Source organism: Talpa europaea, assembly GCF_964194135.1.
Source record: "Talpa europaea genome assembly, chromosome: 12".
NCBI lineage: Eukaryota > Metazoa > Chordata > Mammalia > Eulipotyphla > Talpidae > Talpa > Talpa europaea.
In genome coordinates this window covers 12,563,009-12,580,019 of record NC_140079.1, presented here as the reverse complement: position 1 = coordinate 12,580,019, position 17,011 = coordinate 12,563,009, and the positions used below count along the sequence as shown (strand labels likewise).

General features: G+C 45.0%; 1 protein-coding gene across 1 annotated transcript in view; it reads left to right on the top strand.

Moving 5' to 3' along the window:
* The window catches only part of ARHGAP20 (Rho GTPase activating protein 20), a gene marked incomplete at both ends in the record, with an annotated part of 89,274 nt that overhangs the window by 60,045 nt on the left and 12,218 nt on the right, over positions 1 to 17,011 (top strand). Inside the window, 5 exons of the mRNA XM_084249812.1 lie at positions 5,229 to 5,270; positions 6,075 to 6,159; positions 8,799 to 8,876; positions 10,619 to 10,685; positions 11,844 to 12,032. Of these exons, the coding sequence (XP_084105938.1) occupies positions 5,229 to 5,270; positions 6,075 to 6,159; positions 8,799 to 8,876; positions 10,619 to 10,685; positions 11,844 to 12,032 (461 nt within the window). The remainder of the gene's footprint in view (positions 1 to 5,228; positions 5,271 to 6,074; positions 6,160 to 8,798; positions 8,877 to 10,618; positions 10,686 to 11,843; positions 12,033 to 17,011) is intronic.

Genomic DNA, 17,011 nt, shown 5'->3' with positions numbered 1-17,011 from the left:
GAAGCTACGAACAGTGATGAAGCCCTTACTGGGAGCAGGAAATGGTAAATACGGAGAACTCTTGGGATTGTTTATCTGGGCTTGACCAGTGCCTTTAAGTGGACTTGGACTTTGAGAGAGCAATAAACTGGGCAGAGCTCTAGGACTCTCCTCCAGTGTCCCCTTCCTAACCTTCGGGTACTGTTTTACACACCGAGCTTTCGAGTTGGTCTTTTCAAACCATAGAAATAGACCGTCGCTCAACCAAATTTTATGAGATAGTCCAGTAAAGTTTAAATGACTTGTTTATACACCCACATTCTCTAAAGAAATAGTTTTTAATTATGGAAATAAAATTAATGTCATGAAATATGGGTATCCTGGTCTGTACATGAGGTGCTGAGTTGATAGCTTTAGAGATGTGACAATCAAAACCCGTGTATGATTCAAGGAATCAAAGTATTTCCAAGACTCACTCTTAAGCTGGGATGAGGCTGGAGAATGCATAAGTACAAAATATTTGTACTCTTACCCTAAACACACTAAACTGGCATGTTTTGGTTCACGGTGAACACACCAAAACTCACACCTGTGACTTTGGAACAGTTGTCCCCTGTGTCCAGCATGTGTCGCAGTTGAGAACTGTGGCTCCTCATATGCATGCAGAGCTTGCTTTTCTGCTTCTTTTCTCCCCACCAGACTTTTCAGGCATCATTCTAAAGCCTGATAACTAGAATTTTCCAAGTTGCTAATCTTACAGTAAAGGCAAGGCATGTCATTACATCCTACTGCAAGATTTTTAAGAACTGACTTGGGAGAGACATGTATTTGTCTCACTCTCTCCATATTGTCTTTCCCATGGCAGGTTTCTGTCGATGTTATCATTTCTTACTGCCCCATCTCCTTGAAGTTACAGGCAGAAGGAAATGATTTCCAGGAAAGGGTGGGAATGCATGACATCTTCAATCAAGGAGTTTTCATGGAACATTTTTTAAGAGGGGAAAATGTGGCATAAGTTTAACATTGTGTTGCTCAAAAAGTATATACTGTTTTAGCCAAATGACCAAGACTAACATCATTTGTGTGATGTCATATACACCTTAAAGTACTGTGATGGAATGAGCTACTCACTTGTGTGGACATCCTCCCAAAATCCATAATCCTAATCTAACCCTGAGCTAAACATCAGACAGGCTCAAGCTGAGAGACAGACTGTGAGGTCACCTGAGCAGGCATCCTCAAGACTGCCAAGGTCACAAGAGAAAAAAAAAACAGAAGTCATAGAAACTCTCATAGACTAGTACCAAAGAAACAGGATGGCTAAATCCACGGTGGTATCCAGAATACAAGCTAACTTTCTTGACATATGAAGAACCAGGGAACTTTCCAGCAGCTCTTGGTACTATGCTGGGTTTCTAAAAAGAAAAGCCAATTTAAATGAATGAAAAGATAATCTCACCATAAAGACAGAGAATAGGAAAAAGAACCAGATGAATATTCTAGAAGTGGAAACTACATTTTCAAAGTCCCCACTGTGGCCTTTGTTGCAAAATGGAAGTTAAAGAGGAAAGAGTCAGTGAACTTGAAGATAAATCAATGCAAATTGTCCAATCTGAAGAACAGAGAAAAATAAAGATTTTGTGATGAAAAATACATCAGAGATTTGTTGGAAAGTACCAAAAGGGTATAGCATACTTCCATGTAGAATTCCAGAAAGACTGGAGAGAGGGAATGGACCAAATTAAATATTTGAAGACATTATGGCTGAAAACCTACTAAATTTGGTGAAAGACATAAATGGGCATATTCATAAGCTCAGGGAACCACAAAAGGAGTCTGCAGAAAACTATGCCTAGTCACGTTACAAGCCGCTATGAACTGAAGATGAGAAAGATGCAGACCCAGCACGTCACGTGGAGATCAGTGATTCCCTCTTTGGGCTCACCTTCAGAAATCGGGGGGGTCAGAAACAGCAGGGTGTTATCTTTCAACCTGGAATACTACCCTCTGCAGAGATATTCTTTAACAATGAAGGTGAAATAATGATGTTTTTTTCTCCTAAAATGTAAGCATTTATTGCCAGCAGACCTGTACTATAAGAAAAAAATGCTGATGGAAGTTTTTCAACCTGAAGTGAAATAATACCAGAGGGAAACTTGAAATGGGATGAGAAAGAGAGAGTGAGTGTGTGTGTGTGTGTGTGTGTGTGTGTGTGTATTAAGAAAATCTAGACCATAACCAATGTCACTGGGCCAACAAGTGAAGAAGCTTCCTCTCCTAATATCAATAAAGAAACCAGAAAGTAGAGTCTAATAGCTTTGGATTCTAAGACTAACCAACAGCGGTCAGCTCTGGGGAATCCCCTCCCTGATGCGTCAGACTGGGGACGGAACAAACCACGAATGTGAACTTTCCACTCTTGACCTTGGGAAGAGGCAAAAGATCATCACATCTCAAAAAAGGCCAAAAGTAACCTCATATCTCCATCACCACCTGTACTCCTGTTCACAAACCTTGGATCTATAGCTGCCTCGAGTTTGAAGACTACAGCAGAGGGAAATGAGAACACCATTCAAAAGACAGCAAGGGTGTAGACCTGACGACAATCGATGACAAAAGGAAAAGAATGCTATTAACTTAAGCCCCTCGTATGAAACTTAGTCTTCAGGTATTCGAGAAAATACTGCCAAGCTAAAATCCACCTTGAGCCCTCATTTTGCCAGCCTGGTAGAGACTCAAATATTTGGGTTTTTTTAAGATTTATTTATTTATACAAGAGCTGGGGTACTAGTCACAGGCGCCGGAGGGTGAGAGGATTCACCAGAGACAGAGTGGGGAACAGAACAGGCAGAAGGACCAAAACACGCTGCTGAGGGGAGCAGCGGGTGAGACAGGAGAGGTCTGCTGCGCCATGTGAGTATCTCCCTGGCCGGCCGGGAATTGAACCCACGCTGCAGAGGCTGCAGACAGCTTCACAGCGCGGCTCTCAACCCGCCCCACCACCAGGGAGGCCCTTCAAATGGTCTTCGGTACTGGAAAACTTGTATTCTAGGGTAGAACCAGGATACAGGAGACAAGCCTCTGACCTTCAGCCTGTTGCAAACATGCTGACATGTTTTTTCTACCCCAAGTTATCCCCTAATGTCCAGAGGTACCCGAGTCCTGCCCTGGTGGGACACAGGTCTTTGCTGATAGAAAATCCTGGGTCCCCAGGAAAGACTTACCCTGGTCCCTCCTTACAGCCATTTCATCTGGGTTCTGTTTGCTGAGGCACCTCCAAAAGTGCTGTTTGATTCCTCCCTCACTCTGAAGGATGACGGACTCTGTCTCCTGCCAGAAATGAGGAAACCTCTCAATCCGCTGTTCCCTTTTCCTTTCTGCAACACACACTGTTTTCTCCTCCCCTGACTCTTCCCAGATGAGCTTACATGTTTATGAAATTCTGAGATAACCTTGACTTTGGAGCACTTCTAGTTTTAGTTCTTTAAAAATGCTCGAGATAAGAATAACTCAGGAAAGAGAAGTCTGGGGTTCTTGCATAGAGCAGGAGAAAAGGGGGAAACACAGGCTCTCGTTTTTAAATTTTATCTCGTGACATTAACCTGACACGTTTCGCGATTTGTCTTTAATGTGTGCCGAATATTCAGTGAACTCTGCACAGCAGCAAGAGTGGACGAACTCAGACCACCTGCGATAATACAATCACAGCCACAAATTTAACGTTGGATGAAAGCAGCCGGGCATAAACTAGTACCCACCGCCCGGTTACATTTATATCAAGTAGCAAACCAGAAAACTAGTGCATGAGAAGTGGTGGCTGGCGCCTGCCAAGGGGGACAGGAGACCACCCGGGCGGCCTTCCGGGTCCAAGCCTGGTGCTGGTCAGGCGGGTGGGTTTAGCTATGAAGATTCTTCAGGCTTTACACTTAAACACTGGGCAGTTTTCTCTATGTATCTTATATGTCAGTAACAAATTGTGACTTAAAAATAATGTTATTTATGGAATATAGAGAAACAAAAGATCAGGCAAACCAAACCAGTAACAAAACTGAGACATCTGACTATGGGTTTGGGGCTGTAAGATGGGGAGGGGGGACAGTGGGGGGCCACAGTGGACTGTGGTGGAGGCTGAAGTTGCCTTGGGGTGGATGTGGGGAGCTGCCGCTGAGGAGCTGGGGTCCTGAGGCTTTGAGTCACATAGGGTGTTGTAAACCCATATTACCACAATACCTAATAAAAAAGAGGTGTTTTTTATAAGGGTATTTTTATTTAACAGATTTGAAAATAGTCTTAAAGAAAATTCATCAAGTTTTAGCATAGATTTTTGCTAAGTAAATCTGAGACTTGACATAGATGAACCTAGAAAATCTTCTGTTTGAGGGAATAAATAGGTCAGGAGATCATAAGAAATTGTGAAAGATGAAAATTGGACCATCACTTTCTGATGACCAGTCCTGGAGATGACTTAAGGAGAAAGTTGCTAAGCAACAGGATTAGGAAAAAACTACAAATACTTGATAAGTGCATTTTTCTGGAATAAGAAAATAAGGCTTCCAACATCTTGATGACTAAAAATAAGGTCTTTAAAACTAGTAAGATCAAGACCATGTAAAAATACACCTTAAATTTTTATAATGCCTAAGAATTAAATGTACTAGGGGCTTCAGGAAAAAACATTAGTAGCACTTTAAGTAGTTGCCTCTTAATGAGAAGATTATCATACGTTTTCTATGAAGAAATTGGCTAAATTGCAATTCTTTTGTGAGTATAAAAATTTTTCATAATGAACTGATTTCTGGACCAGGATATTTCCAACTGCATGCCAGATTTCTCTTTTATCCCTTAGTCTCTAATTAATTATGCCTTGGCTGGCTGGCCCGCGGCCATAGGAAGCCACTTTTGCAGATGGGGACACTCAGGGGTAGCGCTGCTCAGGGGTGGACCCAGGTATCGCTGTCACATGGTTTTGAGGCCACGAGTTTGGATTCTGCACCAAGTGCCTGTTCCCCTGTCAGAGCTCCCTCCCCCTGGGATAATCCTCCTGAAAGAGCAGAAAATGTAGTAGATCTAGCCAAGGGGTGTTGTTTTTCCCAGAGGGACTTCACTGCAGCAACGGCTGGGACGCGCGCAGGCCGGGGCAGCATCCTGGGCAGCACTGGCGGGCCCTCCACTGGCTCTGCGATCTCAGCTACCTCGCTGTCAGTATTCGATGCCGTTTAATTTTTCTTTCCCGCTTCCTTTGATTGCAGTTCTCCAGAACAAAAGGACAAATGGCTCTCTCTCCTTCAGAGGTATTTTTTTCATGCTTTGTAATGATGCTCACGTATTTTTAACCTCTGTCCCTTTTCCATGGTAGAAATTGTTCATTTGTCATTATTCACCAAATTGGTGAATAATCTCTTGCATCTCATCTCCTTGAGTGTGTCCAACCTTCTGCTTGGAGCTAATAGTTTCCTCAAAGCATGGGTTAAGTTGCCATTTGTGGAGGCTTTCCTGCTGAGCCCCTCAAAAGTCAAGCACCCCTGCCTTTGAGCATGCAAACTATACGTGGATCACTGGGCTTCATGTCCTAGACCTACAGCCCTGTCCTTCCTCCCACTCCCGCCCCAGCCTACGGGAGAACCAAGACTTGCACCTGGGAAGTAAAAGGCCTTTGTTCTGGGGGTCCAGCAGAGCATCGCGTGTCCTCCTGCTCTTAGCAGTGAGGTGCTGGTCCTCCCCGGAGGAAGCAGGGGGGCTTCCAGAATAAGCTCCCTGTGTGTGCTCTCAGGCCTCACACCAGAAGGGCCCGCCGTGCTCCTGGGCCTGTGTCTGTGTCCCGAGGATTTTTACTTAATTCTTTTCCAACCCGTAATGTAATCCGGCCCGGCTGAGTCTGTCCATCTGTTTTTTATTACTATTATTATTATTACTATTATTACTATTATTATTTTTAAATAGCCTGTAAGTATATTGAAGATATTTGCACACTAGAATCAGTAGTAAACCATTGAACTAACAAGTGGCCGCGGTATTTGCACAGTAGATTCAGTAGTATAACAAGCGGCCACGGAACCGTCTGACTCAGTGTTGTTCTGCGTTGTTGCACCCGTCAGATACATCCACCTAGAGAAAGAGAAGGACTACCCGAAGAGCATTCCCCTCAAAATCTTCGCCAAGGACATTGGGAATTGTGCCTATGTAAGTGTTCCTCAGCCAGACAATTACATCCCAAGCCCCTGCGTAAGAATAAAGAGACACACGAGGCGGGCAGTGTGCTGTCTGGGGACGGGAGGCATTTAGTGTGTTTGTGGGAGAAATGGGCTGTCCTGGGTGTGCGTCTGTCTCTGTGTATGTGCAAAGTGGCACTTAGAAGCAAGGGGAATTCCTATTAACTACAGTGTTTAATGTTACTTTGCCAGAGGCCTCTGCACTCCCTCGGGCTCAAGGGCTCCTCTAGTCCTGCCTGCAGGAAGCAGGTCTCCCCCGCTGGCACTGGGAAAGTGGAGAGCGGATTCTGGACTGTTGATCATCCTTTGAGTCTTTGGGGATTGAATCCCTTCGGTTGGCTAGGAGAGGAGATGCTTCTAAGGGGTGGGCGCATGTCTCCCTCACAACACAAAGTCAGCCTTCAGCCCTAGTTACTAGGTGGGATTTGATGTTGGGAACCCAGGGCAGGCGCTGAGCTGTCATGGGAGAGAAATAGGAGGGAAGGTTAGAGACGCGCCCGCAGGGCATCTGGGCCCCGCAGAGCAGCCCTGTCTAGAAACATGTCATAAAAACCAGTTACGTTTTGGGCAAAAGTAGAAATTATGCAGATGTGCAGACAGAGGTGCAGATGTCCATGCTTGAGGTAAATACTCAAATTTTTATGGAATGAGACGACAGAGATGGCCAGTAGCAAAGGCGAAAACCAAAACCCCCATCCCCATCAGTCGGCCAGCTTCGGTTCAGCGGTGGCAGCTGGTTCCATTCAGAATTTTCATGGAAAATCCCTTCAATTTATTTAATGTGTTATTTTCAGCGTGTGGACAGCGCTTGCTTGAGAAGGGACCCATGGCCTGCTCTGATTTTGGAAGGCCAGCGTGTGGTCAGACTGGGTGTGTGGTTCTCATCACCAGCACCTGGCTCCCTCCAGGGGGCCAGACTCGCCATCCTGTGGTGAGGGAGCCGCTTTCTGTGTCCCCCCGAGTCTCCTTTGAGGGAGACCTGCTTCCAGAGAAAGTGCTGTCCCCCAGTTAGCGGTGCACGTAGGAGAAGCATGCACCCCCTTGGCCTTTGGGGGTACACAGCCTGACAGCCTGTGGAAAATAACCCCCTTTTCCGTTTTGTCTGTGGAATTGTTTACTAGCCAAGGAGCACTAACTGCTGAAATTCATTTGTTTTGTTTACCAGAGAGGCATGCAGGGAAAAACACACATCCTATAATTACTGTTTTGAATGTATGGGCCTACTGTTAAGAAAAATCATTATCTTAGGAGGTGCATGGGGAGTGATTATTAGTGTTACAAGATAGACTATTCTCTTTGCAAAGACTTCATGAGCGAGTTTCTTTAAAATAAATGAAGGGTTTTCCACTTAAAAAATGAAGGGGAAAAAATAAACATCCAGAAACCTTTCATGAAATTACATCTCAAGTACAGCTCTGCCACTCTGATAGAAGACAAACTCTGTTAGGTGCTCTGACCCCTCCTTGCTAGGTTTTGAGGCAACTTTGCATAATTTTTGGAGTTGCAAAGAGCATGGCTTGAAATTAATAACCTTCAGGGGCAATTTGTCATGTCAAATAATTGGCTTGTAGAGAAAAATGGAAGAATCTAGATGGAAGGATACATGATGAACAGTCAGTGGATTTCACTTAGCTTTGTTTTTATGGCATGTTTGTGTTTATATCATTTTGTTTCTATTGATACTACCTATTGGTCATTTCAGCCCCAGCAGAACTGATTTCTCTAATAATTACACTATGTATAACCTATGAGCATAGTAAGTGGTTTTTTGGGTTTTTTTTTTTTTTGTGTGTGTGTGTATGTGTGTGTTTTTGTGTTTTGTTTTTTGTTGGTTGGTTTTTTTGTTTTTGTTTTGTTTTGTTTTGTTTTTTGTTGTTGTTTTTTTTTTGTAGCACAACATTGCCTGGTAGTTAGACAAGGTCTTGGAAGTCATTGAAGCCATGGGCATCTGTATCTTGCTGATCCTTTTCCTGGTTGTTGTGAAGTGTCTGTTTTTAAGTGGTGATTCCTCAGAGTGGTTTAGTGCAGAGCTGTTGTGGAGACCTTCTTCAGAGGCAGAGCTGGTAACAGAACCATGCTTTCTGGAATTGTCTGTCCTGTTTGTTAGACTCACTGGCTCACAGGCCTTTAAAGATTCCAACTGTGCCAACCTCATTAGCCACAGTGCCCAGCCTGTGGAAAGTACTCAAGAAATAGTGGGTTTTAGAAATTCTAAAGTTTAACTTCTTTCTGCTTTTACCTGTCCTGATATTTTGCCATGCAGAGAAACAGAAACCCACACTGTGGAAACCGTCCCCAAGCCAGCACTTGCCCTGGGTCACTGCAGAGGGCAGTCGACATCCTCACTCAAAACATAGTTATTCTTTTCTTGCTTAATATCTTATATCTTGTGAGCACATATTCTTTAAGGGAAGTAGATGTTTTACTAAAAGATATAATATATAATGGGAAGAAAGTAATTTACAGTCGGGTTTATGTTCTAAGATCACATGCTTTGCTCTGTCAACACTTGAAACCAAGATTTGCCTTTGGAAAATCATTTGACAATAATTTTGTGTTCACCTATTTTAAAGTCCATATTTATAGTTGTATTTCTTTTTTTCCCTACAGTCTAAAACTATAACAGTAACGAATTCAGATACAGTGAATGAAGTTATCAACATGTCACTGCCAATGCTGGGGATAACTGTAAGTATTGTGCTTGATACTTTCTATTGAAAACAACCATTGATACTTTAGAGTCCTGTAAATATCATCATTCCCATCCTGAGATAGTGGATTACTAGAGATACCAAAGTCATCGTTTATCTCCCAAAATAAGGACAATAGGGCACTAAGATTAACTAATACTAGGTGCTATTTTTCTATTCCTATTTTAAAACCTGTGTGAACTAAAGATTAAACTATAATTTTACACTCCGCCCTGTGAGATGACTACCTCCATGCACTGGAGGAGTGAAGTTCAGGAGGATGTTCTAGAGGATGCACCTGAGCACCAGTTCTGGAGGGGAGAGTCTTCAATAAGAAAACACTGTTGTTCTGGGGTGTGACTTGACATGTGTTAAGCTGTAGCATTTGCTTGTTAGTTGGCTTGAGAGCCACTCACTCACATAGTCCTATAGTAACTAAGAACTCAGGGCAACCAAAATTTAGCATAAGAAATCTAATTTATAAAATTTAATAGTATAGGACGTAATTAAACTTTTATGCACAGGGTAGAGCAGGCATCTGTGTTGATTTCTAAGCTCAGATGAGTATATCCTAGAGGAACAGTGTAGAGGGAAGAAGGGGAAATTAATTAATTGACATGACTCATTTTCTTAGGCTATTCCTTTGGATAAAGTGATCCCTCTCCTCAGATATTATTACAAATATTTCTATTAATTTGAAATATCTTGAATATTTCTATTCAATGTAATTAGAAAAAGAGACTGATGATTGGTGTTCTAAGAGAAAAGTGTTTTATTACATTGTTTTCAGACACTACAAAAAAAGGATTTTCATTAAATTGTTCTTCCTAATTGCAATAAAAGTTTCCAGGGAAGGGATGAGGAAGGAAATCACAAACCAAGTGGGGAGGGAGTGGAATTCTCCACAGCCAGTACCCTCCGTTATAAGGTTAGCAGCATGATTTTTAATGAAAAAACAAAGGCAGGAATGTTAAATATTACCAATCTGTTCTAGCTTTATTTACAGTTGTTTTTGCTCTGTCCTCTCCTATAAGTTACAGCAACATCTGCTTAACTGTTAGTTCTTTAAAATAGAATTTCTAGTGTTACTGGGTTATAATTCTACTCGTGAACCACTCCATTGTTTTGCATGACTGGGCCTCGTCTCTAGGCAGAACTGGTCTTGCCCCAAGTAAAGCTAATGTCGACTGCGCCAGCCACCTGTGTCCTCAAAGGCTCGCTCATTCTCTGTTCATTAGGAAGGAGCTGAGCTACTGATCAGCCTTTGAGCTCTTATTCTCTGATGGCAGTGTGAGGGACTTTGTGGGTAACAAGGTTGTCTTTGCAGGGGGGTGTTGGAGATTCAGCCCCATATTCTGAGAATTCTAGAGACATAGCAGAAGTTGGGACTCTAAAGAAGAAAACCAGAAAGTCTTTTTTTTTCCTTTGTAAAGTGCTTAGGTATGAATCTTGGATAGGATTTTGGGGACTATCCATATAGTGGGGTGCTGATTCCCTTGCACTGCCTGGAGCCCTGGTCTCCACCAGGAGGAAGGGCAGGACTCCTGAGTCCTCTGTCAGGGACTGGAGAGAGGGAAGTGGGTTGGAGGGATTAGGGCTGCATCTTCAAACCTATAACCAACCCCATAACCTGAATCACATTGATATTGTTCCCCTTTTTCATTTTTTTCTAAAACAAAGTACCCCACAGCTATCCTCATTCAATTACCAAACATGAAAGTTGATTCTTTTCTCTCCAAGGGCTCTGAGCGAGATTACCAATTATGGGTCAATTCTGGCAAAGAAGAGGCACCATACCCACTTATTGGTAAGTGTTTGCAAAACGCGAAGATTGCATTGTGTGGACTTCTAAATGTCTCCAAGAACTGGTCATATGCACCTAAGCTCAAATATTAAATGAATATTTCGAGCACCAAGCATTTCCTGTGTGCTAATCACTCAATGGTAGAGTTGGGAAGAGAAACGTAAATTTCATTTTTTTTTTTTTTTTAGTTTACAAACAGAACTATCTTGTCAAACCTTTTTTAAAGTGTTTTCTGGAAGAAAGCACTATGTACTGGTCTTCCTTTCCCCCTCTATATTTGTATTTTTTGCATTTCATGTTCAGTCCTTGACTTCCTGTTCCCTTCGCTACTGGCTGTGCTGCCTCTGTGGGCGGCACTGGGAATCCCGGGGTGACCCTTGGTCTCCCATTGAGTGTGTAACACCTGCCCTGGGCCCCGGACATTTTTAGGCATCATACAGAAAATGAAATGAGCTCACTTAGATGCCTAAAACTCTTGACTTAGCAAAGTAAGGTAGTGAAGTGGCAGCTACTATCTCTCTAAGCAAATTTTCCAGCATTTCTTTTGAGACATTACTGGTGAGCATTACCTTATTTAAGTCAGATGATTTAAAAAAAAAAAAAACAGTAAGGTTCAAAGTATTAGAGACAGCTATAGAAGTTCAGTTAACAGAAACTGATGAAAAGTCATGAATGTTTTCAGACGGACATCTTGTATTCAGTAGTAGTCATACTTGAAAGGCAGTCTGTTACCCATTTATTTTAAATACTGTTAACCACGAAGGTTTACTTACAGGATCTTTATCATTAGGTGTGATAATCTTATGGTGTGATACGTAGGGTAAATAGTTAAATCATGAATTTGAAGCTGAGAGGTCAAGGATTTGCTGAGCTTCACAGTTTGTTTCAAAGGAGATGCCAGAGTATCTTTGACTATCCTCAGAGGCAGAGAGAGGTGAAGCCGGTACTGCTGTGTCCCCTGTAAGATAGTCTTTAAAGACTTCTTTCTCTTTGCTTTTCTCCTCCTGCTTGCCGCGGGCGAGGCACCTGCGCTGAAAGTGCATTCGCGGTAGTCAGTCAGCTGGAGGACTTTTCATCTGGAAGCCGCAGGGGCCCCACACATGGCACGCGTGTCCGAGCGCCTGCCAGCCTGAGGTCTACCTTGGCTCTTTCTCCTCGCAGGGCATGAATATCCCTATGGAATCAAGATGAGTCACCTCCGCGACACAGCGCTCCTGGCCCCGGGGCCCAAGGACTCAGCCTCACCTGCCAACCTGCAGGAGCCCTTCCTCATGGAGCAGCTGCCCCGCGAGATGCAGTGCCAGTTCATCCTGAAGCCCAGCCGCCTGGCTGCAGCCCAGCCCCTGAGCGGTGAGTGGCCTCCTCTCAGGCCTTCGTCAACAAGCGTGTTCATTCCTGCAAACAGGACAGTGACTGAGCCCCACACTTGCAGCCAGGGAAGGGATTTTTCTCTTTTGAATGTGTTTTGAAAGGGAAGATGGACTCACAGAAGGTGGTTTTAGGAAGCAGCAGTTGGTAGCAGTACGTCTGCTCCTCTTTCCTTCACTGTCCCTTCCCCTTTAACCTCGCGCCCACTGTGGGCAGGTGAACGTGGTGGCAGGAGGCCGGGCTGGCCAGGCTGCTCCTGGAGGGCGCAGACGCTTTCCACAGGAGTCACTCCTCATGCCTGTGAACATAGCCATCTCTCACCCACCCCACAGGGAGAACCTCAGAGAGTGATGTTCACTAGAGGAGGGACCGCCATTTACCTCACCTGAGTGTGCTTTAAGCCCCTTAGTCTGAAAGTCAGTCGTGTCTGAAAGAGAAGAAAAAGACAGCAACAGTGGGTGGGGGTAGCAGCACATTGATGCTGCATCTTCGCAGCTGCCAGTGTTCATATGGACCAATGGGCGGTGGCAGCTGTTTTACAAGCATCCCCCGACCAGTACTTATGCGAACACCCCAGGATGTGCTGTGGCTGTCCTGGCCTCAGACTTTGTTTACTGAAGGTCTGGAGCGCCCACATCTCACCTTCACCAGCTGTGGAAGCAGCTCTGGTCTCCCTGGTCTGCTTCTCTCTTGCAACAGTAAACTGAGGTTTGGGACTGTCGCAGGCTGTTCTTTCACACCTTTGAGCCTTTTAGGAAGCAGTATTTTAGAGCTGTCGGAGTTTTCTGTCCACTAAAATGTGAGTTCCCTGAAGGCAGAGGCTGAGGTCTGTCTTGTTCCCTGCTGTATTCCCAGCATCTGGCATCCACCAGTGCCAAATAGCGGTCGAATGAATGTATCGGTACATCATCATAGGCTCATTAAAGACACAAGGGAACTTGTCCTTTACAACCAAGAGTAATACCTCCCTCTTCTGCTCTCTGTGTTCCTTGATCATTTTGTTTTCATTAATTAGAGCAGTAAGCAGGGTGAGAATGCTAAGGGTCTCACCCACTGTTGTCAGGGCGTTGCCTCCGTAACTTGGAGGCTGCCTGGGAGCTGTTCCTAGTCTCTCCCTGGCGGCCGTCATGCTGCAGGTGACCCGGGCGCCTGAGCGCCTAAAACATCACAGAGACCCAGTTTCTGGATGTGTGTTAACACAGGAAGCTTTGATGAACAGCTGCTTTGGAAGCCTCTGATGTAGATCAGGGACAGCAAACTTTTTTCTGCAAAAGACCACATGGTAAAATCACAGAGTGACAGAAAAATGTCTACAGTTTTTTACTGAGTGTATTATTTTATCTAAGACTGCTCTACTAATGGAAAGAGGTGATTCTTTGGGGGTGAGAACAGTTGGTTTATTAGAGATAATAGTCATCAATTATTCTTTAGACTTTTTTTTGACCTTTTGAAATCATGAAAACCTTTCTTAGCTCACTGGTCACCTAATGAAAGGGGCATTCCGGGTTAGGCCCAAGCAATGTGGTTTGCTGCTCTCTAATTTAGATGACCGAAATGTCCGTTTAGTCAAAACATCGCTGCTAAAGTTTAGTCTTCTACCAAACTCACACCCGACTTCACACAAGAGCCACCTCTTCTCACCCGCAACCCCTTCCTTCCTGTTATACTTGGTGCTGTTTCCACTGGAGGGGGGGAAACCGGCGGGTCCCTAGAGGGCTGGAGGCCTGTGGGTCTAGAAGCCCTGAAATTCGAGTCACGCAGGTGGGCACGCTTCAGAGCAGGTGATCTTTGCGCAGAATTTGACACTATAAAATACTTGATTTTAAGCCTCAGAACCACCCCATGAAGTGACACTGTTACCCCCTTTCACAGATAAATAGGCTCGCAGCACATTTGACAGTAAAGCCGAAACCTGAAGCTGGGCCTGCTGGCCCTGCCCTCGGTCAGCACGAACTCGCTTGCATAGAGGCTGACTGTCTTGGTGCCACCATCCCCTCCCACCCCCCACTCCTATTGCCTCTTTGTGAACATCTGAGCCAGGATTCCCTCTTTCAAGAAAATGAGTTTAGGAACAAGACTCTCTGCTCCTCCCTGCCCTTGTTTACATACCTGTCATGGAGCCGCCTGACTCCTGATAGAAGAATTTGCGTGTTTTTTCCTTTTCAGCAAACAGTATAAACACCTAAAACTTGGGTGCTCACAGTCCACCACACCCTGTTTGTGGCATCTATATTTAAAATCCACAGGACTCATACCTTCTTAAATAGCATAGTGGATCTTTTGCATGGTCTTTTATGTGGAATCTTGCTCTTCAGGTTAACAAGTGAGAGAAGATCATTTCTGTTAGCGTTTTGGCTGATAACAATTAATATCACACTTTTAGGCCATCTGAAAATATAAACCACAACTGGAATAAATACTCTATACCTCCTCTTCTGAGGGAGGCTTCCTCTAGTCAGCCTGAGGAAGGTATCGCTGTTAACCAGAATGACCCTGGTGAGCATTGTCCTCCCCATTCTGTTCTGTTCTGAGTTTCTGCCTCAGTGTGTGGAAGATCTCCTGGTCTGGCACAAGAAGCTAGCAGTAGATGCTGAGAAGGCCACCCACGTGACTCGGTCACTGTCGCTCAGCCTCAGGTGTGGCTGCCCCCTGAGGCACCTCCAGTGTCAGCTGGACAGGGACAGTCTGACCTCAAGACCCACCTTGAATGTCACTTCCTGACAACGTCGTTCCTTGGCTGGCGGCTGCCCCCTTCCTTCCTCGTGTCTCTGCCACATCGTCCCTGGTCTGTGGGAATACATCAGAAATTACAGATCTGGTTTGTGTGGCCGCCCCGTCGTGTGCTGGCCGGCTTAGCCCAGCATAGAGCGAGCAGAAGTTAAGCGCAAGAGCAAAGTGAAGATGGCTTCATGGCACCCAGCAGGGGAAGCAAGGGTAGAGCAGGAGCGTGCTGGAGGTGAGATGGGGTCCTTCCGGAAGGTCTGCAGCACGGGGTTCTCGCCACCCCCTGCTTTTTCTTCTGCCTGTGTGCCCTGGGGGGAGATAAAGGGGCTTCTTAATTGGAGGTAGGGGCGGAATCTATAGCAAGAATAGAATTTCTAATTTCTTTTTTTTTCTTTTTTTTTTACTATTCTGTAAGAGTAAATTTGTAATTGTCATTTTTAATATTCAGTTCCCTGAATCCAATGAGGAAACACAAACTTGAGTCTTGCCAGGATTGTTGCGGGAAGCTAGATTGGCGTGCATGTAGTTTGCTCTCCATGTACATCACCCTTATATTTTCATAACAATAGCCCGTTTTTTTTTTCCATCACCAGCCTATGAAATATAAGGGCTTTGTGTTAAAAGCTCTGCAAGAAAGTAGACTTTAATGAAATTTTTTTTTGTCTCAGTCCCAGAGGAAATGTGAACTCTAAAAATCAAGTGTTGTGCACAAATGCAAAGCGTGGCTGCAGCTGAAAATACTCACAGGACTCAATCTCTTCTTTATCCTCTGTACCTCATAGGATTGCTGGTTGTGTAGCACTTTACGGTGGCGTGTTCTTCCTAAGGGGTGTGTGGAAGCTGAAAAAGAAGCCCTATAGCTTTAGAAATAACAGAACCAAGTTAAATGCCCTACACTGAGGACAACTCCTCCACCCATGTGTACCAAGCTGGTTGGCATCCTGGGCAGCATGCACACACTGACTTCGCCAGGCGCCTGGATGCAAGAAGGGGCATCGTGTCATTTTCAATTTTTGTAAGTGGTGGCAGCTGGGAAGGTCAGGAAGGCAGGAACACGCTCTAGCGAGGCATCATCTTGTGCAGAGTCTGGTGTCCTCACTGTCTGCCCACTCCCCCAAGGCTGTTACCCCAGCGAAGTGTGGGTATGGGGAAGAGACTGGTGTCTGGTGGCTTTGATTGAGATTGCAAAGTTGTACTTTTCAGGGTTATCCTACTTAATTCTCTTAGCGAGCCCCTGCGGGCTCAGGTGTCTGGTTCTCATTGTAAAGTAGAGGAAAGAAGTGACTTGCCCAAGTCACGGTGTGAACCGGGAGTGTGGCCGAGCCCCGACTCCAGGGCTACAGGCCTCAACTCCCGGGAGGACCACCTTCCTCCGTACTGCACTGTCAGGGTGTGTCTGGTAGCCGCCGAGCGTGGGTGTCAGTGCCACCCAGCAAGAGTCTAATGGTTAACTCCCCTGCTCCCTCGGGAAATGGAGCCCAACCTGCATGGGAGCCGCCGGCACCCCCACACATATCCCCACCCCCGCTCTGCTCTGCTCTTGCAGCTGTAACTGCAGCTCTCTGGAATCTGCCCCACACGAGTGTCCTTCAGGAGCCAGTTGGGGATCTGGGCAGAATTCACAGGCAATGTTCAGGGTTCTCCCAGTTCAGTTTTCTTTGTTGGGGGGTGGGGGGTCCTTCCCCTGCTTACCTTCCAGCTGCTGTGGTTACCTTCATCTCCATTCTCTAGTTCTGCACACCAGTGACATCCAGTTTCTCTACACCGCCCCACCCTGGGGGGGATTTGCCCAGGGCCATTCCCCTTGCAAGTATCAAACTTTTATCTGCAGCATCTACCCTCTTTTTGTCACTCTTTAGTATCTTCAGGCAGGTGTTCTTTTTTGTTTTTAGTTTTGCTCAGTTTATAGTTGTGGTCTGTGTGTTTTGTGGCCTTGGAGTAGAAGGGGGCTTAGTGGGGTGGTGGAAACCCAAAAGACCCTCAAATTGCTGTTTTTTGTGTCTATCACTTCTCACATTAACGAGAGAGATGGGTGACATCAAGGATGTGCTATCCAGAAGCCATGACTCGCTGCTGACCTTGCTCCACCCAAACTTCTCAGCTTAATCACTGTTCTAGAATGACTTGTCAGTTCACTTTACTAAGTGTCAAGCACCATGCTGGTCGCTCCATCTGTTGAAGTTTTGCTCATTCAAACTCCAAATCAAATATAAACACCTCCAGGATCACCCCCTCCC